The following is a 25,980-nucleotide window of genomic DNA, read 5'->3' as shown; positions in this document are numbered from 1 at the left end:
GCTGCTTTTTGCAATCCTCCAGACGTAAACCTCAGGCCCCTCACAGAATCCCTCCCATCTCCCTTTCGGCGACCCAGAGCTGCGCCACTGCAGCAGCAAAAGCCGCTCATATTCTAAGATGGCGGCTAGACTAAGCAGGGCTGTTCACGTGACCTAGGGAGACTGTTGCCAAGAGCAGACTTCTTTTGACAGACATCTCGCGAGATCTTACAGGAACCGGTTGAACCACTAGAGTTTTTATGAAACGAAAACAGAAGGGAGGGGGTGGCTAGAGGAGGGGGAATCTCGCGTGAATAGCGCCATAAACTTTGTGTAGGGAAGCCTCGCGGTACCATCTAACGCCTCCCGAATCGGAAGGAGTCCAGAACTTACTTTAGTTCTCGCGGTAGCCTTGGGATTTCTTCACCCTCCCCCCACCTCTTAATGCGGAGCGGAGAGTTCTCCCCGCGATACCTTTTGCAGCAAGCAGAGGTGGGGGGAGGGGATCGAAAGGAGGAAGAAGGGGCGTGGCTTGCGCGCTGAAGTCAGCACGGCGGCTGCGAGGGGGCGGAGGAATATATAAAGGCCCGGGTCGAACGGGGGGTGTTTCAGTTAGAGAAGCGATTCTAAGACGGAGGTGGGAGAACTGCTGTAGGCGAGGCGTGTATTACTTCTCTGTGAATCCGAGTTTCTCTACGCGGAGCGGGACCTCCCGGAACGATCTCTCGTTATGAGTCATGTGGCAGTGGAAAATGCCCTCGGTCTAGATCAGCAGGTGAGGGAACTCAAAGGAAAAACAGACGGGTGGGCCCGGAGTAGCGAGGGCTTTTCGCCCCTCCCCCATTGGGGGCCGATCTGGCTTCGGGGCTCTCTCGTAGTCTTCAGCGCGTTCCTTTGCCCTTGTGATAACCCTACCATCTTCCCGCGCTCCACCAGCCCGGCACGGTTTCTGTGCCGGCCTTCTGGTGGCGTATTTGACTGTGACGCAGTTCCTTTTTCGGAGGCCGCGATTTTGGCGGCTTGGGCTCGAGTCGTTGTAGGCCGAAAAAAGGAGCCGGAGGGGGAGTTGAAGGGCAAGGGAGAACCGCGCCGATGCGTGAAGGGGATAGGGTGAAGCGCCCCTGGGCCGTGTGAGACAGGCCGGGCCTGTTCCGGGGCTTTGTGCGGCTCTGGCGAGGGGTTACATCTGCCGGGCCCCCTGGTGGCGCTGGCTTCGAACTGCAGCGGGCGGGGGACCACGGCGGCCATCGAGCGATGACGAAATGGGAGGACGGGGGCAGCGCGTGCGCGGTTCCCCAGCCGCGGGGAGCGGGAGCCACAGAACTACGGCTGCCGCTCTTGCTTGCCCGTGTTTAGGTGCGCGCGCACCCACAGACACGCGCGCCCCCATCTCCTTTGTCCTCGAGGCCCCTGTCGGAAAAAAAAAGGGGGGGGGAGAGAAAAGGGTGGTACCGCGCCTCGAAAGGCGGGTTCTCTCCCTCTTCTCCTTTACGTTGACGACGGCCGCTCCGCTCCTCGCCTCCATTCTTGCCCGTCGTCGAACTGTTAAAAGAGAGCGGCGGGCAGAGTAAAGGACCTTGCGGGCGGTGTGGGCTAGAACCAGCTCCCGAAATGGACCAAGGAGAGAGCCGGTCAGGGAAATCGGAGCAGGCGTGTGACGCTGCCGCCGGATTAGCGGCAGGCTAGGAAAGCGCAGTCGCCGTTCGCTGCGGCAGAGCTGGAATGCCGCGGCTGCGGCCTGAAAAACGCAGAGAGCAGGCAGGAAACGACTCTCCCAAGGCTAGAGCCGTCTGGGTCCGGTCAGGCGGCCGCATAGTTTTGCGATTTTGAAGGAAGGATGTATTTAGACCAGTGTTTCTCAACCTTTGTCAATTTTAAGGCATGTGGACTTCAACTCCCAGAATTCCACAGCCAGCATTGCTGGCTGTGGAATTCTGGGAGTTGAAGTCCACATGCCTTAAAATTGACAAAGGTTGAGAAAACACTGATTTAGACCAAGTTCAAAACAAACGTTTATACTTGGGCAGGGTTTATTTGACAAATAAAGAATTGATATCTCTAATGCAATGTATAAAGCTGCGAATTTACTACAGAGGGCTCCCTATAAGCATATCACTATTTAGAGTAATGTGATTTTGCTCCAAGAAATCAAAACTGCTGTAACCGCATTTGAAGTGTGGAGAGGATTTGCTTCTAGGTGCATCGAAGAGTTTTAAATCGGGAGGGTAGTTGTTGGGAAACAATCGAAATGTTTAAGTTCAATGTAAAATACTCTGATGGTACACCACTTTAAGTGCCTACTCTATAAATAAAGTACTGATAAAGCAAGTGAATAAGTTTTAGTTAAGTTTTTCTCTTGCTTTGATGTTGCTAGGGAAATTGCTTGATTTTTTTTTTTTGTGTGTGTGTGTGTGGAAGCTAAAACTTGGCAGGTTTTCATTTGAAAATGTAACTAATGATAACTTTTGTGTATTTTTAAGTTTGCTGGTCTAGACTTGAATTCCTCAGACTCTCAGAGTGGAGGAGGAACAGCAAGTAAGTACATAATTCAAGAATATGTTGCTAGAATTAATAGATCTTATGGGTGGCCTATCATTTCAGTAAAAATTAAGCTACTATTCTGATCCCACATCAGTATTTATATTTGTTATGCATCTTTAATGTTAAGTAATGGTTTTTTTAATCTTGCTGGACAGTTGAGGTTCAAAAGAAACATTAAGGACTGCATGCTTCCTAAATCCAGTGTTTGATCAACCTTCATTCAATTTCTGAATCCTATAACTTGTTGGAGCTTGTTGGAATGGAATATCACCTAACTGTGCTATCATTATTCCTTCAATACTGCCAAAGAACCACTATTGATTGAATTCAAGTACTGTACTTTTTAAGTTCTGGCAATATTGGGATAAATAGGTTTCAAAGGAAATGATACAATATAAGCATTAGTGGGGTTACTGTTTTTACTTTATGATTCTGAGGTAATCTGTTAATGGCAAAGTAGGTTATTACATAACTACACTTTATAAATTATGCTACTGGTTAGAACAGGGGTTGGCAACCTTGGCTCTTTTATGACTCGCGGACTTCAACTCCCAGAATTCCTGAGCCAGCATGGCTGGCTCAGGAATTCTGGGAGGTGAAGTCCACGAGTCATAAAAGAGCCAAGGTTGCCTACCCCTGGGTTAGAAGATTGTTCTATATCTTAATAGCCAAGTAAAAGTTATAAACTAACAGCTTCCAATCATGAAAAGTATAAGAACAATACTGTAATGGATTGTTCTAGAAAGTAGAGGTTTTTAAACTAACAAGTATTTTTTTTTCCCCAGAAGGCCGGTACATTCCTCCTCATTTGCGGAATAGAGAAGCTTCAAAGCAGGGTATGTTTGTTGGTATAGATTTCAATTGTGAAGTAATATTGCTTTATTTAAACTTGATTCATAGGTGGATATGCATTAGAACACCCTAAAACATTAAATATTAGTCAGAATCCTATACTACAGCTTGGAAGTGATATCTGTGGTTATAAGTAGCAAGGAAGCACATAAAAAAGTTAATTCACACACTAACTGTGATATTTTTACAGTATGACGGTTGCAAGAGAAAATTCAGCTTGAGTGTAATACTGTTTAGTAGGACAGTGATTTGAGAGTTGCATTTTCACTTCATCAGTAAAGCTATTTAAGTAATAATGCAATTTACTACAACCTGAACAATGATGATACTGGGCCAGCAGAAAATATTGTTTCTTCTGAAAGTTATGATCAAATTCATTGTCAAGTACTGATTCTAATATGGAATGACATAATTGATAATTATGATAGTTCAGATTGCAATTATGAAAGGATCCATTATGAAATGAAATATTTTGAAAACACTAGTAATAAAGAAATGGAAGTAAGCAGAGACCCAGGCCTTTTCCAGTTTAGCGTGGGTGCTGTTCTTTCAAAAAGCCTGTTCACTCCTATAGGATTAGAAATTTAAAACTTCATAGAAGGAAGTTTCTAAAGCTGTTAATTAGTTATTAAAAATATTCTGAGACAAAATTATAATGATCAAAAAGGTTGTAGAAATGATAATCAAATTTCTGAGTTTTCTCAAGAGGACCCATATTTCCGGAATTAAATCTTGTTAGATACTAAACAAATAAAAAGTAACATTTAATGCAAGCTTTGTTAGGTTTAGATACTTCCCTTTTTATCCTTTTTTGTGATTTGCAGGAAAGTTGCTTACACCCAATTTTTGGGAGAGAGGATTATTTTAAGCTGACAATAGTGGGCAAAATATATCAAGTTTGTTTCTGTGTTAGTTGTAGTCTTGTGGCAGTTACATTTAACAGTTTCTGGTTAAACGCCAAAGTGTCATTTTTTATTGATTCTTAACAGTTGATTTAGACCTATCTTCCATTTTTAAATTTAAAATTATAGGGATATGGTCATGTGGTCCAATGAGCTGTAGACCCTTAGGTCATTCACCTTTTTTTGAAAATTTTAGAAGACTTGAATGTACAGCTTTCTTTAATATGTTTCTCCCATTGTTGAAACTAGAGCATTTTGGCTGTTTCTTGTCTTACTGTAAGCTAAAACTTGATAGAATTTGAAAAATTGTTTTGACTTCCAGGATTTCTATAACCATAAATAGCTAATCTTAGTCTATGGGTACACATGTGTTAAAAAGTTAATAGACTTGAGAAACTTTTAAAATTGTGTGTTATGAACACATAACAAAGATTAACAAATTAGTGCATCTCCCACCTATTCTAGTACACAAGGAAAAAGTCATCTCATTAGAATGATTTTTAGTAATTTTCTAGAAGTTGTGTTCTTCATACATTTTGGCTTATACTGTAAATGTTGACTATGCTGATTGGGAGTGATGTTGGTCTACTCTAAAACATCTTGGGCCTTGTGGGAAGGTTCATGAAAGACTTGAAATGGGCAGCAATTCTTGTTGCTTCAGAGTGACATTCAAATTCATAAGGTAATTTTTGGGCCTTTTACTAATTAGGGAGAAGAATTAAAAGTTTTTCTTGTTAAAAGCAGAAAGTCAAACTGATCTCTTAGATGAAGGTGGGTAGCTGCTTGGGTTAATCTTCCCCAAAGAGATATTAACATGGTAAGGGTACTTGAAAGCAATTAAAGAGAAGATTCGTAATACTATTTTGAACGAGTGAATAAAAATCAGTTTTTTACTGGACTGAAACATGCTTGGAAGTAGTGAGAAATGTTTATTTCTGACTGTCCTAAGCTGTTGATTGGCCAGCTCTTCGTTTTTTTTAAGCACTCTATGTTAGATGATGGGGGGGGGGTGTCCGTATTGGTCACAAAAATTCAGAGACTTGCTTGTTCTTCTGCTTGTCCAAATGCGAGCTCTACTGTCACCAAAGGTAAGCTGATATATTTGCAGAAATTTTACATTTCAGAATGATAAGATTGCCAAAAAGTTGTTGGGGACATTCCATAACAATGTTTTAATATGCTTTCGAACTGAACCATGGGAGTTTTCATGGCTCTTTTGCAGCATACAATATCCATAACTATGCAGCAAACTACTATTCCAATTCGATGCCACCACCAAGAAGCTGTAAGTTGGTGTCAGGCTGGGGTGATTTTAAAGTTTGCCGTTTGGGAGCATGCCTCTAAGCAGTAACTTGCAGTTAACTAACAGTTTGAGCTTTTTCTTCAAGCACATTCTCAGGCATGCCTTCCTTGCCTCAATTTAATACTTTCCTCTATTGGTGTAATGATTAAGGAAACATGATTAAGACACAGGCAGCGAAGAAATGTTAAAATTTTTTGCTCCTTTCCAAGTTTAGTACTTTTTAGTAACACTGGTTTTTATTAAAAGCCTATAATTTAGCAAGTACTAGGATCCACTTTTGTAGACTTAGGGTTACAAGGTGAGAAAGTTATTTGTTCTTAAACAGGACACCAGCATAGTAACAAAAAGCTTGACATTCACTTTTATTAATTTTAAATCCAAGGTTATTAATGGCTATAGTTCTTTTTATGGCTACATGTACTAAAACTATTTAACATTTTCTTCACCAGCAATGCAGTTAAACTGTTTGTCAGTAGTGTAAATCTATTCCAAGTTTTAAAATAAAACACAGGTTTTCTGTTTAGTGGGCACGTTCATATAATGTTATACACTAACATAATGTGCTGAATCTTTCAAGGTAATTCAGCAGGTGGCTTAGTACTTTTCCCACTGTTAACTGTAAGTATTTTATCTGCGAACTGGATAAGTTTCTGAAAGATTTAGAAAGATCATAATAAATATTTGAATAGCTTATTCAAAATACTATAATAAAATCAATGGCAGATTTTAAAAGTAGAATTTGTTGGCATATTAAATACTGTCAGATATAATAGGACAAGGTTTGGGGAGCCCTGGACTAATGTGATCTTTTGAAGAGGAGAATAGTTCATAATGTCCAGTTTTCCTTAAACTTCCCTTTCTTAAAGAATTGGATTTGAGACTGGAGGCGTGTGGAGAAACGGGGGAGGCGCATCGCCTGTTCTGGTGTTTCCTGGCTTGTGAGGAAAAAATCCTTCAGCTCTAGTTGTAGCAAATACTTTACACACACACCCTGGGAGCTCTTCACATTTTCTATAGGAGATTAACCTGAGCGCGATTCTGAAACTTCAGAATGTTTGTAAAGATAAACCAGATAACTAAATGAAGGCAAATATATGCGTCCCAGGATAATGTTGCAGGATCCAATCTGTGTCTGTCACCGGGACCAGAGGGTTTAGTCTTCCGAGCTTTTGGACTCGTGCTCTGAGTCCGAAAGCTCAGAAGATTAAACCTTTGGTCCTGGTGACCGACCCAGATTGGGCTCTTTCATGAACTTTCTAATGATAGTTGCAGACTTCTAATGTACTGTACAAGCAGCTTTTTCTTTTTTAAAAAAACTGATCTGAAAAAATGTACATATTAGCAATGGCTAGTCAGAGTGGTGCTTTTTAATTGCTGTGTGCTTAATAAATTGTATCTTTGAGCTTAGCATTGGACATTGAGCTTAGTGCTGGACTTGCTTCAAATTGACCAGTTTTTATTTAGGATGTGCTTCAACTTACTGCATGGCAGCAATATTGGTGTACAAGGTACATAGCTATAGTACAGTTATAGTTATGTTTTTAATATTCTTAAGAATGTTCAGCTACATAATTAAGTATCCATAAACTTTGCAGGTTTTGTGAACATAGATGCAGAGAAACCTGCAATTTTAATTATTTGAGGGCAAGTTGCCCTTTTTTAAAAGAAAATTGCCCTTAAATGTAAATTTCTGGCAGCAGAAGTCACACAGTTACAGCGGAGCTTGCAAAAACTATTTGCTGGCACAAGTGACATTTAACACTTTAATTGTTTAACTTTTTATTCTCTGCTAAAGATTCCCCCAGCTGGGACTCTCGTGGAGGTAATGGCTATATGAATGGATATGATCGTGACAGCCGGATGAATGGCTACGATCGTGATCGCGATGTGTTTGGATCCAGAGGAGGATCTGGACGTGATGACAGAGGTGGGCGTGGGGACCTGTCGCTTCTCTCCAACTTAGTGCTTAAATAGTGATTAAAAAATAGAGAGCTTAAGATAGGGCAAAGTATGAAGCTCGTGAAACTTCTTACGGAAAATTCTTTGAATTTTCTTACCAAGCAGCTTTAATGGAGCTGCCCTCCTGAACAGAAATGCAGCAGATATCATAGTTCTGAAATTTTAATGGTTCTTTAGAATCCTTGCCACAAAAAGTTGAAGATCAATTTGAATCCTGGAGTCAAAACATTTCACATCAGAGGTTTCTATTAATGACTTAGCAATATTAAAGCTACTGCCCAATAGTTGTTCCAATTACTGTCTTCTCCAGGTTTTACATGTCAAGGATGGTATACATTCTCAAAATCTTTCATTTGATTGTTTCTTCTTAACTGGTGTCAGTATGTGGGCAAATTCATGAAACTTGAAATTTCCAGTTTTCAAACTGTTGTGAAATTGTGAAGTTTTAAATGACCATATGTTTAGTATGGGTTGCCTAATGGTTGTACTCTAGAGATATGCCATAGGCTCATTCCTCATTGAACAGAAGTAAAAGTATTCAGGGTAGGTGGGGTTTATTCAGCTTGAAAGGATCAACAGCTGCTGGATATTGAATACCATTGCCTACAAAATTAACTATCTCTCTCTCTCTCTCTCTTTTTTTTTTTTTTTTTGCTGTCAGTGCTATCTTAACTTGATGGCAGTATGACTTTGAACAAATACAGATGTTATCTTTGGAAGAGTGGTGGCTACTTGTTGATATTAATGGCTCTTTTCAATATATTTCTTTTCTCTTACCTGTAAATATCTTTGGAAATATTTCATAATGAATTGTATTTGTAGGATTTGATGGTGGATGGAATGCTACCAGAGACAGGGATGCATATAGTAGCTTTGGTGCAAGAAGTGAACGTGGATCAGGAAAATCAAGTTTCTTTACTGACCGTGGCAATGGCTCAAGAGGAAGGTAACCACTTTGTTTAATCTTTGAAAAAAAAAAAGCTGCAAATCTTTACTATTGTCTGCAGAAATTTAGTTGTATCATAAGTTAGTTTTAATAAAATCATTTCACTAATCCTAATATGTTACTGGTCTGAATTGTTTGGTGCCAATAGCTAGGTGTCTCTCTCTGTGTGTGTTCATTTTAATTAGAAAAAAAATACTCAGCATTTCCTATAAAATTGCTTTTGGCTAATAGATTAGTTCAGAATTTATGAAAAATTATTTTTGGTTTGCCATATCTAAAATCTTGCATAGGTACTTTTGTCCTTCTATCCAAAGCCTATTCTGTAACTATTTGGTTTGGTTTGATTGCAGAGTATCTTGATTTTTTTTTTTAAATTACTCTTGCATCCCCACTTTCCATCAGAGTGTTCAAGGCAGCATGGATGTTTCCTCCCTTTTTATCCTCCTAAGAATCCTATGAAGTACCGGTAGATTGTACTGAGTGAAGGAATGGCTTTAAGGTCATGAATGTCATGACTGAAAAGGGAGCTGAACCCAGAGTTTGGTATACAAGAGTTCCTAATTAATCACTAAGAATTGAGATGGAATAAATGCAGTCTGAATCGTTAAAATCCTTCTACTTAGTTGAATCTCCACAACTGATAGCGAGGGCAAAGAAACAATAGAGAGCCTTTGATAGCCGAAAGGCAAAAGCTGCAGCCCTCAAATCAGCATGATTCCCAAAACTTTCACATGTTGGTTTCTTAACATGACAGAAAACTGAAATTATTAATTTCTATAGTGGTGTTAATTAATTAAACCTAATCTTTTTTGGATTATATCATTAGTATGTTTCTGAAAAGCAAAATGGGCTTAAGCCTCAAATAATGCAATCTGCTTTAAACCAAATGTGAATATTTTAAAGCTGCCAACTTGTTAGGCTGCTTTAAAGGAGCACGTACATGTGGATTTAATGCAATATTGTATGATGTTTAGATTTGAGGATCGTGGTGGAAGATGCAGTGATTTTGATGGCATTGGGAGTCGTGGTGATAAGAGTTCCTTTGGTGGTCGATTTGATCGTGGTGGAAACAGTCGTTGGTCTGATAAAAGTGATGACGATGACTGGTCAACACCACTTGCCCCAAGTGACCGTATGCAACAGTGAGTATTAAAGGTTTACCTGGCAACTTTCAGTGAAATATTCAATGCTATATGATACAAATAGACTTATTTTCATTCTAGGGAGCTGTTCGGTGGGGGGAATACAGGCATTAACTTTGAAAAATATGATGACATTCCAGTTGAGGCAACAGGCAACAACTGTCCTCCACACATTGAAAGTGTAAGTACTACCAATTTCATAATGCATTTATTTGGCAACGTGCTAAAATTGTTAAATTTTCATATAGTAATAAATTAGTACTTTTTAATTGATTAATCCTTCAGAAAGGACATTGGTTCCATTTTTATGCTAGTAATTTTGTTTGGAAAGAGATTATGCCTTATAATTCGATGTCTGATTCTTTTTAAACTTGGTCATCTTATTATGCCTTATTAACTGTTAATGAAGTGTAGGTGTGGGTCTTTATACTCAGATTATATTTGTAAATAGTACAGTATATATCTAGATTGTGTTAACACAGAAGTAATATTAATGCCTAGGACTTACAGGCACTAAGGAAATTAGAAATTAGCATATGCCTCGTGTTGGGCTTGGTTATATAGAGTTAAACAGTTAGCTATATTGAGGTTTTTGCTGAATGAATTGAGAATTAAATACATTTTAAATATGCAGACAACTGGAGAAAGAAACAGGGAACTCCTACAAAGCTAATAATTGAAAAAAATTAATTGATAGGTTAATGCACTATTAAAATACCAGTGCAGGTGGATTATTTTCAAAAGAATACTATAGAACTTAGGCTGTTGTAGATTTGCTGATGTTGCTTGGATAGAATAGAGAAGTCCTCAATGAACAACCACAATTGAGAACAATTTTTTTTTTTGCTAATCCAGACAATTGTTAAGCAAGTTCTGCCTCACTTTATGACCAATGGCCGTAAGTGTGAAAAATGAATCTTTAACAAAGAGACTATTGTGTGGCATAGTCCAATTATTTTTTAAAAAATAAATCCTGTTTTTCATACATTTTCTTCAATGGAAAGCAGATAACCAAAAAAAAATTGCATCCAGGAATTATAATTAGCTGCTTTTGATTATCTGCTGTACGTAGAAAAAAGCTGTTTGCTTCAATGCCAAGCTTAGAACTGATTTTCTGTGAGTACATTTGAATTGGTTCTTAGAAGTCAAGCACTCGGCCACCTCAGAGTCAAATTCCTACCAAGGCTTTAAATCAAACAAGCGTCTATAATCCATAAGCAAGGGCAGTGGGTAGGGTGGAGTGCTCCATCCATTCAGGATCAGGCCTCCGTATGAGTGCAACGCTGGCTATTAAGGTAGTTGGACTGATGTAGAATACTGCTTAATAACTGAAATACTTTTGCAGTTTAGCGATATTGACATGGGGGAAATTATCATGGGGAACATAGAACTCACCAGCTACACTCGACCTACTCCTGTTCAGAAATATGCTATTCCTATCATCAAAGACAAAAGAGATCTTATGGCTTGTGCTCAGACAGGTAAGTCTGTCTATGTTATAGTTGCATGTTCTAAATGAAGTAAAAGTAAAATTTACGAACTATGAAAGCCATGCTGTGCAGATTTTGAAAATTTTCCTTTAGAAGCCTGGTTGATTATTGTATTTTGAAGTAAGGTTGTGTTGAATAAATACTGAAAATGGGCCAATGCTGTTCTCCAAATGGAGGGGTTTGGGTATATTGCAAAAATCTGCTGTTTTGCAATTGGCTGTAATTGGCTAACTACCACTAATTTGACTTCGCATGATATATTTGGAATAAAAACTATTCGCAGCTTAACACAGGTTTCTGTATAACTTAGAATAATAAGCAATAATTGCATAGTGGTTGAAATTGTTTTCAGAAATAAAAGGATTTTGCATTGCTAACAAATTTTAATGTATCTTTCTCTAGGTTCTGGGAAAACTGCTGCATTTCTTCTGCCCATATTGAGTCAGATATATACAGATGGCCCAGGTGATGCTTTGAGAGCCATGAAGGCAAGTGTATGGTTTGCAGCATATAAATATCTATGAATAACTCCCAGCAATGTGCATTTCATCATGCTTTCTCCAGTTGTCAGTTCTGTGTTAATGTTGACATTTGTGTATGGGAACGAACTCTTTCTGTTTGGGAACATAACTCACTCATTTGCCTGTGCAGGAGAAAGGCATGCATTACTTTTGTTTCAGCACAAAAATAACTCTACAGAGCACAGCTAGGGCCTTGACTTACAACCATTCATTTAGTGACTGTTCAGAGTTTTAACGGTATTGAAAAAAGTAATTTTTGATAGTTTTTTATACTTAAAAACTGTTGCAACATCCCCACGGTCATGTAATTAAAACTTAGTAGTTTTTTATACTTAAAACTGTTGCAACATCCCCATGGTCATGTAATTAAAACTTAGGTGGTTGGCATGTGGCATGTGTTTATGACAACACTGTTCCAGGGTCATGTGATCACCCATTGTAACCTTTCCAGCCAGCTTTTTACAAGCAAAGTCAATGGGGGAAGCCGAGTTTGCTTCATTGAATCACTTCAGTGATTCGCTTAACTGACAAAAGGTAAAATAAAATGCAACTCAACTGCCTTGCATAGAAAAATTTGGACTCAATTGTGGTCGTATGTCAAGGACTATTAGTATTGCTGTTTAACTTCAAGGAAATAATCAGGCAGAATGAAATGGGCATAACATTGGGCTATATTTTCAGTGACATCTTGCTCTTTAACATTACAGGAAAATGGAAGATATGGGCGACGTAAACAATATCCAATTTCATTAGTTTTGGCACCAACAAGGGAATTGGCAGTGCAGATATATGAAGAAGCTAGAAAGGTAAATATTACATGCTCCTGGGAGCTTATTAGCAGATCACAAGGCAAAGTTTTAGATCTGAAATTCTTGATTTTCTTCCCTCTAGTTCGCCTATCGTTCCAAAGTCCGTCCTTGTGTTGTATATGGTGGCGCTGACATTGGTCAACAGATACGTGACTTGGAACGTGGCTGCCATTTGCTTGTGGCAACTCCAGGCCGCCTTGTAGATATGATGGAGAGAGGAAAGATAGGCCTGGATTTCTGCAAGTAAGTAATACGGTTCTGTATGTTTATAAGATGATAAGTGTTGTAATATTGATAACCTTGGATACTCTGGAGCTTCCTTGTTAATATGGAATCATAGAACTCTTTATGTGCTACTATGTATTTTCTAGATACTTGGTTTTGGATGAAGCTGATCGTATGCTTGACATGGGTTTTGAGCCTCAGATTCGTCGTATTGTTGAACAAGATACTATGCCACTAAAGGGTATCCGTCAGACAATGATGTTTAGTGCTACTTTTCCAAAGGAAATCCAGGTATTTATGATGTTCAACTTTCCATAAGATTCAACACATTAAAGGGAAACTGATAAACACTGAAAGTAATTGTCTATGGCACGGGTGTCAAACTCATCACGTGACATGTCATGACTTTTTTTTTGCATTGCTGGGGTGGGCGTGGCCTCCGCATGATGCAACCGGCCCATGGGCTGGTGTTTTGACACGCTGGTCTATGGTAAACCCAAAGCTGATGTTCAAAAGTCAACTGGACTTTCTTGTTTTTTTCCTTGAAAACCTTTTGTTTCTCATCTAAGAAGCTTCTTCAGTTCTGGCATGAGAATCAAAACGTTTTCAAGGAAAAAACCAAGAAAGTCCAGTTGACTTTTGAACAGCACCTTTGGGACAAGCATGACCTGGATGACTGAGAATCTATGGTAAACTTGTTAAAAAGAAATAAGCGGAGGTCTTGAATAGTTTTCTTTTGAAGAACTTGTCTATAGTTCCTATTGTTGGGACACTTCTGTACACCCATAGAGTTTTGTGGTGATTGATGAACTATGGTTAGATGCATATTTATGCTAATTAAGTGCTATTTTTTAGATGCTTGCTCGTGATTTCTTGGAGGAATATATTTTTCTGGCTGTTGGCCGAGTTGGCTCTACATCTGAGAACATCACACAGAAAGTAGTATGGGTGGAAGAGCCAGACAAACGGTCATTTCTGCTTGATCTCTTGAATGCCACAGGTAAAGACTGAGGAAGAATTCCAGCATAAATCTAATGTAACTCTGTATTAGCTGAGGAGAAAAATGCAGGCTTTCCTTCCTATTTTCTCCTATAATTGACTGTTTTTACTTCAATCTGCCTGCAACTAGCTTGATTAGTAACTTCTTTATTATTGCAATCATAGCACTAGTTTGTATCACGTGGTGCTATATTGACAGGTAAACAATTAATGAAATTCTTTGTGTATGCAGGCAAGGATTCCTTGACTTTGGTGTTTGTAGAGACTAAAAAGGGAGCTGATTCCCTGGAGGAGTTCCTGTTCCGTGAAGGATATGCTTGCACCAGTATCCATGGTGATCGCTCTCAGCGAGATAGAGAAGAAGCATTACATCAGTTCCGCTCTGGCAGAAGTCCCATCTTAGTTGCCACTGCAGTAAGGACATATTTGGTTGTATAGCTTTGTGTGTCTTTTTAATTTTAGCTTTGGGAATTCAGGGTTCCCCTCTTGTCTTCAATAGGTAGCGGCACGAGGATTGGATATTTCCAATGTTAAACATGTCATAAATTTTGATTTGCCAAGTGACATAGAAGAATATGTGCATCGCATTGGCCGTACGGGTCGTGTAGGAAATCTTGGTAAGAGGGCATTAATCCTGGTGGGGGTTTTGCAGTTGCTAAGATCTATATATGCAGAAGTGCTAAATAACTTGAGAATGTGTAGCTGCTCAGAATTTTCCCAACCTCTACTGAAAAAAGCTTTTTCAAAATAATAATGGACATTGATTAGGATGCAAGTACTTTTAAGGAGATCTCTGCCAATAAAGGCCTGTTGGAAAAGATCAGTATGTATTATTGAGTGAATTTGTAAGTTCCTTGTAAGGCAGTATATGAACTTACAAATCTTGTTGCCAGGTTTGGAAAATTCCTAATGGAAATTGCATAGTGGTTAGCATTATTGCATTTCTGAGAAATTTTCACATTGAAGAATATATTTGTGAAAAGAGTATCCCAGGTTTTAAATAACATCCCCATTTAAATGCCTTTGGTTTTGACATGTTTTTACTTTCAGCGTTGTAAAACATGTAGAAGGAAAAGCCCATCAATGGCTTATCCTTCATACAAAAAGGGGAACAAATTGATCATAAATGCAGTGATAAATTACTGTTAACTAAGCTCATTATGAGTGGTTAGGAAGGACTATCTGCTTTTGTGTCATTTTGAAAATAAGCACAGATAGCTGAAGCTCTCATGTTTCCTTAACTTTTCTTTTAGGTCTTGCCACATCATTTTTTAATGATAGGAACGCAAATATCACAAAAGACTTGTTAGATCTACTTGTTGAAGCAAAGCAGGAAGTACCAGCTTGGCTAGAAAACTTGGCATATGAGCAACTTCATAAGGGCGGAAGCAGCCGTGGACGTTCCAAAGGGTAACATGAATGAATTTAAGTTTGAGAAACCTGCCTTCCATGTAGCTGGCTAGAGCTTCACTCAGTTTCACTCAGGTTGGAAGCTGTGTTCTACTTCCTGTGTTTTCAGGATGAGGGCTTTTTGCTGCTCCAATATTCCTTTGCATTTTGCAGAAAAGTAGGGTGTGAAGGGGCTGTTTCACTGTTGAAAGACCAGAGAAAATGGTAGTAAATATGGTATTTATTTGTTAGATTTATATTCCACTTTCTTTGTAGGAGCTCAGGGCAGCATGCATGGTGTTCCCTGCTTACTGTGTTAGACTTTTTGGTTTGGGGAAATTAGATGCCAGTTCAGTTGAAATTCTGAAATAACATTCTGCAGAGAATGAATAATGGATAGCTTTTTTTTAAAAAAAAAAAACCAGTTGAAGAATTTGAGACAATAGCTATAACGAGCATGCTATGGCAAAATAGATACAGAATATAAGAATTTACTTTACTAGAGGGTTTATTTAATGGGATTTGTAGATATTTTAAATACTGACTGACTACCTTTTTGTTTTCCTTCAGCCGCTTCAGTGGAGGCTTCGGTGCCAGAGATTATCGAACAAGCAGCAGCAGCAACAGTGGTGGGAGCAGTAGTTTTGGCAGCAGTCGTGCAAGTAGCGGTCGCAGTGGTGGTGGTGGAGGTGGAGGTGGAGGTGGTCACGGAGGTAGCAGAGGATTTGGAGGTAAATCTTTTGTGCTGTTTAGGTTGGGAATGGTGATAGAAAAATATTACAACACTCCACAGGGCTCTATGTTAAAATGCCTTGTGAACATTTTCATTGTATCTTAAATTTCTCTCTCTCTTCTTTTGTCTTAATAGGTGGTTATGGCGGCTTCTATAACAGTGATGGATATGGAGGAAACTATAACTCTCAGGGGGTAGATTGGTGGGGCAACTGATCTGCTTGCTGCAGATTCTTACCAAACAAACTAATATGGAAACCACATGTAACTTAGCCAGACTATACCTTGTGTAGCTTCAAGAACTCGCAGTACATTACCAGCTGTGATTCTCCACTGAATTTTTTTTAAGGGAGCTCAAGGTCACAAGAAGGAAAGGAACAGAAGCCCTACTTTGAAGAAGGTTTAAAGACTCCATTGTAGTCAGGATTAACTCCTCTACCCAACCCCACTCCCACTCCTAAACTGTATTTATAATTTTGTGACTGAGGATCATTTGTTAATGTACTGTGCCTTTAACTTTAGACAACTTTTTATTTTGATGTCCTGTTGGCTCAGTGATGCCCAAGATTATCAATTGTCTTTGCAAAATTATTCAACTTGGGCTTTATAAAAATCAAACCTTGGCACACAGGTGTGATACAACTTACAGGAATCATTGATTCATCCACTTTATCTGCAAAAACAAAAGAAAAAAAACTTGTGCGGTGGCCTACATTAGGGCTTTGATACTTGGAGATTTGAAAAATAAAACATCTTGAAGCATATCAATGGAATTAGTTTCTAATGTGGCAAAACTGTACAAAGTTAAAGTTGATTTGCTCACTCTATCCTGGATAGGTACTTCGAACCTGATTGTCTTTAAAAAGCCATTCCAGTCCTGGTAATGAGGTGATGTATGGATTGCATGCATACAAGCACTGTTTTAAAAGTAAATGCAAGTAAACACAGCAATTCCAGTGTTTAGGCAGATTATTAATGTGAGCTAGCCAATAGAAGGCAGAACATTACAGGGAATGTTTAAAGGTCTGAACTTGAAATAGTTTTTAGGAGAATTCATCTACTTAGACGTTTCAAAATTGCCTGCCATATTAAGTTGAAATGGTAGAATGGCTGACCATAACAGTGAAGGTCCATTTTTTAAAAGGGCCTGACTGATTTTTTTGGTCTTAACGCATGCTAGTGTTGATGTTTTTTGGTCAAGGGGGAATGAACAGGAAGAATTATGCAGCAGGCTTTATTTTAATGCAGATTCACATTACTCTGTTCAAGCTGCGTTGAAGTGTTAACTGGCTTACTGTAGACTTGTAAAATGGCTCCAGAAGAGTAACAAATTCTGAGATCACAAAGGTTGGAATGTACATAACTGCACAAGGTTCAATTCTGCTATCAAGTGCAGTTTTAGTCAGTTTTAGTTGCATAGGTTTCCATTGTATTTAGTCTTGTTATGCTGATCTGGCCAAAGATGAGTATTTCCAACAGTAAAAGGCCTCTGTCACTTAGTGTCTCTGGGATAACGTCTGTTGCCAGAGCTATTACCAACTCTTTCTCTAAGTGGCATAGGACAACAGCAAAATCTCCTAAAGTGCAATAGATCTTTTCAAGTGTATTGTGCCTTGTACTAAACTTTAAGTAGGTGCACTTGACAGTATTTGAAGTCATTTGTTATGGTGCTATTTCAATTAGTCTAGATTTAGGCCCTTGTACATTTTGCCCATAACTTTTTACAAAATACTTCTTTTATTGCACATTCAGAGAATTTTATATGTCTTGTGTGCGTGTCCTTAACTTCCAATCTTATTTTGTCTCTTGGGAGACAACGCAGCTTGGCTAAGGAGAAGGAACTAGATTCTAAAACTGGGACCATGGGAATAATGGTTGGGAAGAAAACTATTTGCACACGACAGATTTCTAGATACTTTTTGCTGCTAGTTTTGTGTAATATTTATTGAACATTTTTGACAAATATTTATTTTTGTAAGCCTAAAAGTGATTCTTTGAAAGTTTAAAGAAACTTGACCAAAAGACAGTACAAAAACACTGGCACTTGAATGTTGAATGTCACCGTATGCGTGAAATTATATATTTCGGGGTAGTGTGAGCTTTTAATGTTTAAGTCATATTAAACTCTTAAGTCAAATTAAGCAGACCCGGCATTAGCAGTGTAGCCATAACTTTCTGATAGTAAAACAAAAATTGGCAACTTTAAAATTAAACATGCCAAGGTTTTGATACACTTGTCTTAAGATATTAATGAAACACTTCAAAACACTGATGTGAAGTGTCCAGATTCTCAGATGTTCGTTGCGTGAGTTTTTGTTTAGTTGTGTGTGTTTTTTTTTTCAGTGAATGTCTGGCACATTGCAATCCTCAAACATGTGGTTATCTTTGTTGTATTGGCATAATCAGTGACTTGTACATTCAGCAATAGCATTTTAGTGAGTTTTACAACCAGCAATATTCTTCAGTTGTGATAAAGATTCAGTCATATGCAAAGAATGGGTTTAAACTTGCTGAGTGTAAACAATATGAGCGTCAGGTCACTGTAGGTTTAGTAATTGCTTATTGTATTAGTTTAGATGCTAGCACTGCATGTGCTGTGCATTACTCTCAAATTTTAATAAAATAAAAGGTTGAAATGAATCCTGTGTAGTTTTGATTCTTACTAAAAGTGGAATGGAATGGTTTAACCATAGGAAAAAATAGATGGTTGGAAAAAATAATGATTCTGCTTTTCCTAATCTCTGACTAAATCTGGGCACCATGAACTGAACTTTCGGGGGGGGGGGCTTTTGGTTTGGGGTAGACAGCCATTTATTGCTTTTTGGTATACTGTAATCCAAAACAGATCAGTTTCGACCTGAATAATAAGTAATAGTGTTGGTTGCAACCTGTAGATGAGGTTGCTTAGTATAATAATATAGTAGAAATGTATAATTCGACAGTTACTTAACTATCACTCATCTAGTAAGCCACTTTTGGGACTGGGAGACTATGTTTACATTAACCTCCATTTTAATATGCATCGGACCATTGAAGTAGAATTGTTTTGTAGGATTTGAGTAAGTGATAAGTGGAAGTTCAGGTCAACCAATGTGACCTGTAAAAACTTGTTACTCACTTTAGAAAAATAGTTGCGTGTTAGGTTTGAATGAGCATTTGGGGAAGGATAGCAGAGCAAGAATATAGTAGTAAAAAATTATTTGCTGCTCAGACCCCAGTAACAGGAGGTGGTTTACAGCCTTTTCAAAATATCAAAAGCAAAATTGAGTACAAAGGGTAAAGATTATAGAATAGGAAGACTGGTGTTCATACAACAACTCGGGAGATGTCAGCTAGCAGAAGACAATGAAAACTCCCTGATCAACAAATGGACAGACTGGGAAACAGCATCCATATATGCATTAGATTGCTTTGTTAATTTGTGCTTTATGTTTTGTCATTAGTTGCTTACTGAGAGGTGTGGCACTAAAAATAAAAAGGAAATTCCTAGAAGGTTGGCATTCAGACCATTTAGCCATTAAAAAAACAAACCATATTACACGCTGCTCGAGAAAATAAGGAAACAACCAGAACATGTTCTCTTCAGTACCAACACTCGGATAAGCAGGAATTAACCCCATAGAAAACAATACAGGTAGTTCTTGAGTTGCAACTTAAACTAACAATGGCTCAAAATTACAATGACCTCAGAAAAAGTGACTGATGAACTGTCCCCCACAGTTGTGTGATGACAGTTTGCTTGACAATTGGCTTCTTAATGTGATTGGAATTGGTAACCTGAGTTGACTTCTGATAAGCAGTCAATTGGTGAAGCCAGATTTGCTGAATGACCACAATTCGCCTAACTACTGGATAAAAATGGTCATAAAATTGGTCGCGATGTTACTTAACCATGTAGCTTAGCAACCAATATTCTGATTCCAATTGTGGCTGCTCTAATTGAGCTATCTAGGAGAAAACCATATTACTGTCAACACTTGCAGGGCAAACTACAGTGTATAAATAGAGCCAATCTCATGTCTCATTACCCAATCTCTAGTTGGGCAAGCAAGCAAGCAAACCCAGACAGCATCAAGGACTCCACAGTTCAAGCCTGACCAGCATAGATTCTACTGAGATGTTAGCCTACAATCATTCATGATTTGATTGTGTATCTGAGAGGTAACCTGGTGGGAGCTCTTGGAAAGATGCACTCCTGACTTCAAGTGTGGCATCAACGGATTCCAGGATAGGGGCATGGATGTGGCTATAATAGATTTTTCGGGCTTTCAGAGACATCATGTAGTAAGTGTACCACACCCTGATTTTGAAATTAGCCTCTCCAGCAATAAGTGGGATTGCTGCTGGTATCAGCCTCTTCCGCATAGCAACTTCATACCAGAACTGTTTTGTTCCATAGCCAAGTTGGAAGTGGGGTTTCCTACATTTGGGAGACTTTAGCCTGCCTCCTGGAGTAGAATCGGAAGCAATTCAGCAATAATTTAAAAAAATGAAGAGCAAATTGCTGAAATAAAAAAATTATAAAAATGTAACTTCTGATTTTCTTTTATAGCAGTTATGTATAAATACAAAATAGCCCCGTCTATGGTTACAGTATTGTTTACATTTTCTCTATAATTTTGTTCTAATCCTCAAAACCGTATAATTTTTTTTTGTTTCCCAGAAAAAGTCACAAGGTTTCCAATCATTAAGGTTAGTACAACATCCCATCTCTAATTAAAGCAGTCAATTTGGCCATTACACCAAGTTCCATCTTCACTATCTATTCCTGTAGTGTGGATATAACAAAATCTTTTCATCGGGGCGTATATAATAGCCTTGCAGCAGTTATATGTAAAGAAAAATTCCACAATTCTAGTCCAATCCCTGCTCAGGCAGGAAACCCTATACCTTTTCAGACAAATGGTTGTCCAGTCTCTTTGTAAAAACTTCCAGTGTTGGAGCATTCACAACTTCTGGAATCAGGTTGTTCCACTGATTAATTGTTCTGTCAGGAAATTTCTCCTTAGTTCTAGGTTGCTTCTCTCTTTGATCAGTTTCCATCCATTGCTTCTTTTCCTGCCTTCAGGTGCTTTGGAGAATAACTGGACTCCCTCTTCTTTGTGGCAGCCCTGCTATCATGTCACCCCTAGTCCTTCTCTTTATTAAACTAGACATACCCAATTCCAGCAACTGTTCTTTATACATTTTAGCCTCCAGTCCCCTGATCATCTTTGTTGCTCTTCTCTGCACTCTTTCTAGAATCTCAAAATCTTTTTTACATTGTGATGACTAAAACTGGATGCAGTATTCCAAATGTGGCCTTAGCAAGGTATTATAAAGTTATGTTAACACTTCACGTGGTCTTGATTCTATCCCTCTGTTAATGTACCCTAGAACAATGTTGGCTTTTTTGGCACCTACAGCACACCACTGGCTCATATTTAAGTGATTATCCACTAGGACTCCGAGATCCCTCCTATACTATACCTGTACATTTGGTTTTTCTTGCCTCACTTTTTTCACTATTGAATTTCATTTTGTTAGATAGCACCCATTGTTCAAATCTGAAGATCCTTCTTTATCTTAAGCCTATCTCCTGGAGTGTTGGCTATTCCTACCAGCTGGTGTTGTCTGCAAATTTGATGAATTCACCATCTATCCCCTCATTGAAATCATTGAAGATGTTGAAGCGAGCCTTGGGGTACCTCACTGCATACTTCCCTCTATGTGGATGCAGTCCATTGAGGACTACCCATTGAGTGTGGTTGGTCAGCCAGTTAAGAATCCATCTGGTGGTGATACTGTCTAACCCACATTTTTCTGTGTAACTGTTGTAAGTTGTAAGTTGAGTACATGTTCACCAAGCATATTTCCAGCAAAAGTTTATACATTCTAGACAGTTTTTCTAATGACGTAGTAACAATTCCTCATTATATAAAAATTATCTTTAAGACTATAACATAAATTTCAATCCTTTCAACCACATATTCTCCCTTTGATCCATGTGTATGTTGTACATTCTTTTACTTATTCTTCTGTTTCATATTTCAATAACATTTATACATTTTAGCAATAATATGATCACCATTTGTGCACAGTTCCATTTCAAATTCAGCCTTACAATATTCAAAAGCTCTGCTACATACTTTAAAACTTTTAAATAATTGTACATTTGAAATCCATTGACATGAATATCTGTCTACCATCAGTTCTTTTGTTTTTCTTCTACATTCTCCTTGACAGAATTCTAACATATCAAAAGTAAATCAACCATGTTTTGTAATTTTCATAAAAAGCTTCCTGTGCTGAGACCCACAAAGGTATTTTTAAGCATAGTCTTAAGTTTATATCTGTTCCATATTCTCAATATGGCACATTTAACAAAACGATTTTTAAAATTTACATAAACCTTAGTTTGATCATATCATAGATATCTATGCTACCCAAATCTTAAATCAAAAGCCTTTTGTTTCTTAGCAGCATCCATTCTTTCATTCAGACCAAACAGCAGGGTACAAAAGATAATTTCAAATTAGGTAAGCCCAGTCCTCTTTTGTGTCTTGTAATACTTTGTATTTCATTTATTGTTTTCCCCTTTGCTAAACAAATTTGGCCATATCTTTCTGCCGTTGTTTAAATCAGGGGTGTCAAACTGCCGGCCCGTGGGCCGGATGCGTCATGCCAAAACTGCGCCCACCCCGTTGCTGCCAATGGGAAAAAAGTCATGATACATCGTGACACGTCATGTGACGTTGCAAGTTTGACACCCCTGGTTTAAATGGTACATCAGATGTCAAAACAAAAATATTCTATGCAAGACCTTAATCTCATCACAGAAATTCTCCCCAACAATGACAATTGTGTTTTCTTGCACTCTAAGTAAGGTATGTTTTTTATTTCATTCCAGGCCTTAACATAATTCTTTTGAAAAAGCATACAATTTATATTTCTCATATTAATACCCAAATATGTTATCTAATTCTCAACCTTGAAACCTATTTTATTCAATTCTATTTGAACTTGTGTCTTCATATTTTTTGTCAACGTTCTTTGTCTTCTGTTTGTTAATCTTATAACTTGCATTTGCACCAAATTCTTTTTATTTCCTCATTAAAGTTTAAATTCCATTTACAATTTCCTTTAGGACAAATACAATGTCATCTGCAAAGCCTCTTAATTTTTTAAAATTTTTTTAAATCTTTACAATCTTTAATCCTCTCCTCTTATGTCTCTGCTTAATATTTCTAAAGCTAAAATAAACAAAAGGAGACTGGACAAAAAAGTCCACTCTCTTATCAATTTTTTTTAATACAACTTATTTTTCATTGTGTTGTTCAAAATATTCTAAAATATCCAACACTGTTCTTTTAACTGTCTTTTAGGTTAAAAACCCAGCTTGATCTTAATGTATAGGTTCTTGTGAAATTATTTTGAGTCTATCAGGATCATTGTGAACAGTTTATAATCTGTAATTATATTGATCTATATCAATTCTCATCAAAGTCAAATCCTGTCCTTTGGATACTTGTGTTACATATGTTTGTAATTATGTAATTGACATCTCAGGCATCTTTCTTCCCTGTAAGGTAAAATTAATTGTATTTTGCAAAGATTGCAAGAGATTATCTTCAAAACATTTATAATAAGATACTGATCATCCATCTGGTCCCGGTACTTTTCCTAATTTAATTTTTTTATACTTTCAGAAACTTCTCATTGTTATAGGAATATTCATAATCTTTCATCGTTTCTCTGTAATCTTTGCTAATTTTATTTTTTAAAATATTACTCTATTTTTCCCCACAGGAATATTATATCCTTATAGAAATTAAAGAATATTGATGAAAAACCTTTTGTATTGCCATATTATTCATTATTACAGTATCTCCCTCTTGAAGTTTCACTACTGTTTTTTTCTTTTCTTAATTTATATGCCATTTTTCTGGTTTATTTTCAATTTTTTTTAATGTAGCTAATTTTTATTTCCATTTCTTTTATTGTTATTGACAACTGTTGCTATAAAGGTTGGTGAGAGATATTTGTCTTCCTTTTAGATTTCTTTAATTCTTCTTTTCTTTTTATTTCATCCAAGATAGGCTGTGCTTTCTCTTGTCCTTCTTTAAGTAAAACATTATATTGTATAAGATATCCTCTCACAAAAGCTTTGTTTGCATAACAAACCATTGTTAAAGTTCATACTTTATTTATTTTCAAAAAACTCTTTATCAGTTACTTTTTACCACCTTTCACTCTTCTTTCTTTCTGTAGCAACATTTCATTTAGTCTCCATTTGAAAGTAATAACTGTCTTTTTATAAAGCAAACTCACAGGGTTATGGTCATAAATAGTCTTTGGTAAAATCTCTACTTTAGCAGTCCTTGTAGCTAAATTCTTTGAAACCCAGATCATATCTATTCTTAAAAAAGATATATGTCTTTTTGAAAAGTAAGAATATTTTTTAGAATTTCCATTTTTCTATCTTCATGCATCCACCAACCCTAAATTATCCATCATATCAAAAAAGGCATTTGGTAATTTACCTTGAGTAGTTTTGATATTTTTCTCAGATGTTTTATATAATTGTGGAAAAATTCTAGTTCCCCATCAAACTCCAATTTTCATAATAAAAATAATTAATTTCCCTATAAGTCTCTTATGAAACTTTGCTTTATCTTCATTTGGGGCATAAATTCCCAATAGTATAGACTTAACCCCATATAATTCAACTTCAGCTCCAACAAATCTACAAAGTTCATAAGTTAATAAAAAGTTTTCTATATTATAAATTAACATAGAAAACAATTCTATTTCTTTTAGTTCTTGCTTTCTATCAAAGTTTTTATATCTTTCTTCCTGGTATGGGTTCTTGTAAGCAAATTATATCCTGTTTTCAATTTTATTAAAATGTATTATAATGTGAAATACAATGAAGATAAGGATTAAAAGGGGGAAAGGGGTTGCAGGATAAAAAGAAGAGGCAAAGAAATAAAAAGCATTGATTATTGACTCTTTCCAAATACTAAGTATCCTTACAACCTCAGCTTTTCACTTTGCATTCAGTTACTGCAAGTTATTTCTTTAACTACAAAATTATCCCATCTTCAAACTGAAGTCAGAGATTCATTTCTTTTATTTTGACTAGAAGCAATTGCCAGATGGAAACAAAACTGGATAGGATCTTTTCTTTGTTTAAAACAATTAACATAGCCGTTACAATCATCTCCATTTTTTTTTATCATTGTGAGAAACAGTACATCTTTCCATTTATGTTTATTGGATATTCTACACTGCCAATATCAAGTGGGTGATGAAAATCAAAATGTAAATACTGATCTATGTGTGGGGGTTTTCTGTAAACTTCACTTTTATAATAGATGCAAATACCTCCTAAAGATTGGTCAAATGCATGCATCAGAACAAGCTATGTTGTCTACAGTGACCACATGGTGTATTAGGGGAACAATGACTATAAATAAATATTCAAGTGTACCTGAGAACATGCAAATTCTATACATTCCAGCTCGCCAATCTTACTCAGCTCCTGTTCAACTCATAATGTTTCTTCCCAGGTAATCTCCAGTTTCTCTCTACAGCAGGTAAAAGGGGAATTATATAGGTGCTTCTTTTAAATTTAAGCTTTCAAACTTCATCAATTTAAAAAAGTGTTTTCCAGTGCAAATTATGGACAAAGGCTCAACCACAGATATTTGTTTAGACGGCAAGAGGAGCGTTTTTCTCCTAAGATTTCTTCAGCTCTATCTCCAGTTCCTACTGCGATGATTGTCAAAGTCGTAAGACTCAGCACCCAAACACTAACATTAAGCTTTCTCCTTTGTGCATTGTGTAAGAGGCACCAGAACTGAGGGTTTAAAAAAAAAAAGAGTCCTGCTAATGCAGCGACCCAACACTTGCCTGTTACTGTGGGGGTGGGGAGAAGGGGAGGAATAAAAACAGATGGATTTATCAGCAATCCAAGAGCTTTATGGAACAAATTCTTCCATCTCCAGTAATCCCCTCCTGATACAGAGGATTTCCCTACCATTAAATGATAGCTTTTGAGAATGAGGGTAAAAGCCCAGACAGTGAGAGACACAACACATCTGATGATAAAGGCTGGACAAAAGGTGGCACAGCTCTCATCTTGGCAGGTGAGCACATTTCATCTTTCTTGCAGAAATTCCACAGAAAGATGGTTGATTGATGGTTGGG

General features: G+C 37.4%; 1 protein-coding gene across 3 annotated transcripts; it reads left to right on the top strand.

Annotated features, from left to right (window-relative positions):
* The first annotated feature begins 584 nt into the window (after nt 1-584).
* DDX3X (DEAD-box helicase 3 X-linked) lies at nt 585-18,429 on the top strand. Of its 3 annotated transcripts, XM_015814901.2 has the most exons (19): nt 585-754; nt 2,460-2,514; nt 3,306-3,356; nt 5,497-5,559; nt 7,373-7,504; nt 8,359-8,482; nt 9,457-9,624; nt 9,706-9,805; nt 10,970-11,105; nt 11,517-11,602; nt 12,343-12,441; nt 12,527-12,687; nt 12,816-12,960; nt 13,525-13,669; nt 13,901-14,082; nt 14,168-14,285; nt 14,922-15,078; nt 15,628-15,788; nt 15,926-18,429. In XM_015814901.2, the coding sequence occupies exons 1-19, from the start codon at nt 710-712 to the stop codon at nt 16,003-16,005; spliced, it is 2,208 nt and encodes a 735-aa protein (XP_015670387.1). In that variant the 5' UTR covers nt 585-709; the 3' UTR covers nt 16,006-18,429. The 3 variants fall into 3 exon arrangements, with proteins under 3 accessions (XP_015670387.1, XP_015670389.1, XP_015670390.1); XM_015814903.2 differs by lacking the exon at nt 5,497-5,559; XM_015814904.2 differs by lacking the exons at nt 5,497-5,559; nt 7,373-7,504.
* The last annotated feature ends 7,551 nt before the right edge of the window (nt 18,430-25,980 follow it).

This window comes from Protobothrops mucrosquamatus, unplaced genomic scaffold (genome assembly GCF_001527695.2).
Source record: "Protobothrops mucrosquamatus isolate PMUCROS unplaced genomic scaffold, P.Mucros_1.0 scaffold294, whole genome shotgun sequence".
Classification (NCBI taxonomy): domain Eukaryota; kingdom Metazoa; phylum Chordata; class Lepidosauria; order Squamata; family Viperidae; genus Protobothrops; species Protobothrops mucrosquamatus.
This window is presented reverse-complemented; position numbering and strand designations above follow the sequence as displayed.

Coding starts and splice junctions, on each gene's coding strand:
- DDX3X (XM_015814901.2), top strand. CDS start 710: ATGAGTCATGTGGCAGTGGAAAATGCCCTCGGTCTAGATCAGCAG. Junction 9,625..9,705: donor CCAAGTGACCGTATGCAACA/GTGAGTATTAAA, acceptor TTTTCATTCTAG/GGAGCTGTTCGGTGGGGGGA. Junction 15,789..15,925: donor AGGTAGCAGAGGATTTGGAG/GTAAATCTTTTG, acceptor TTGTCTTAATAG/GTGGTTATGGCGGCTTCTAT.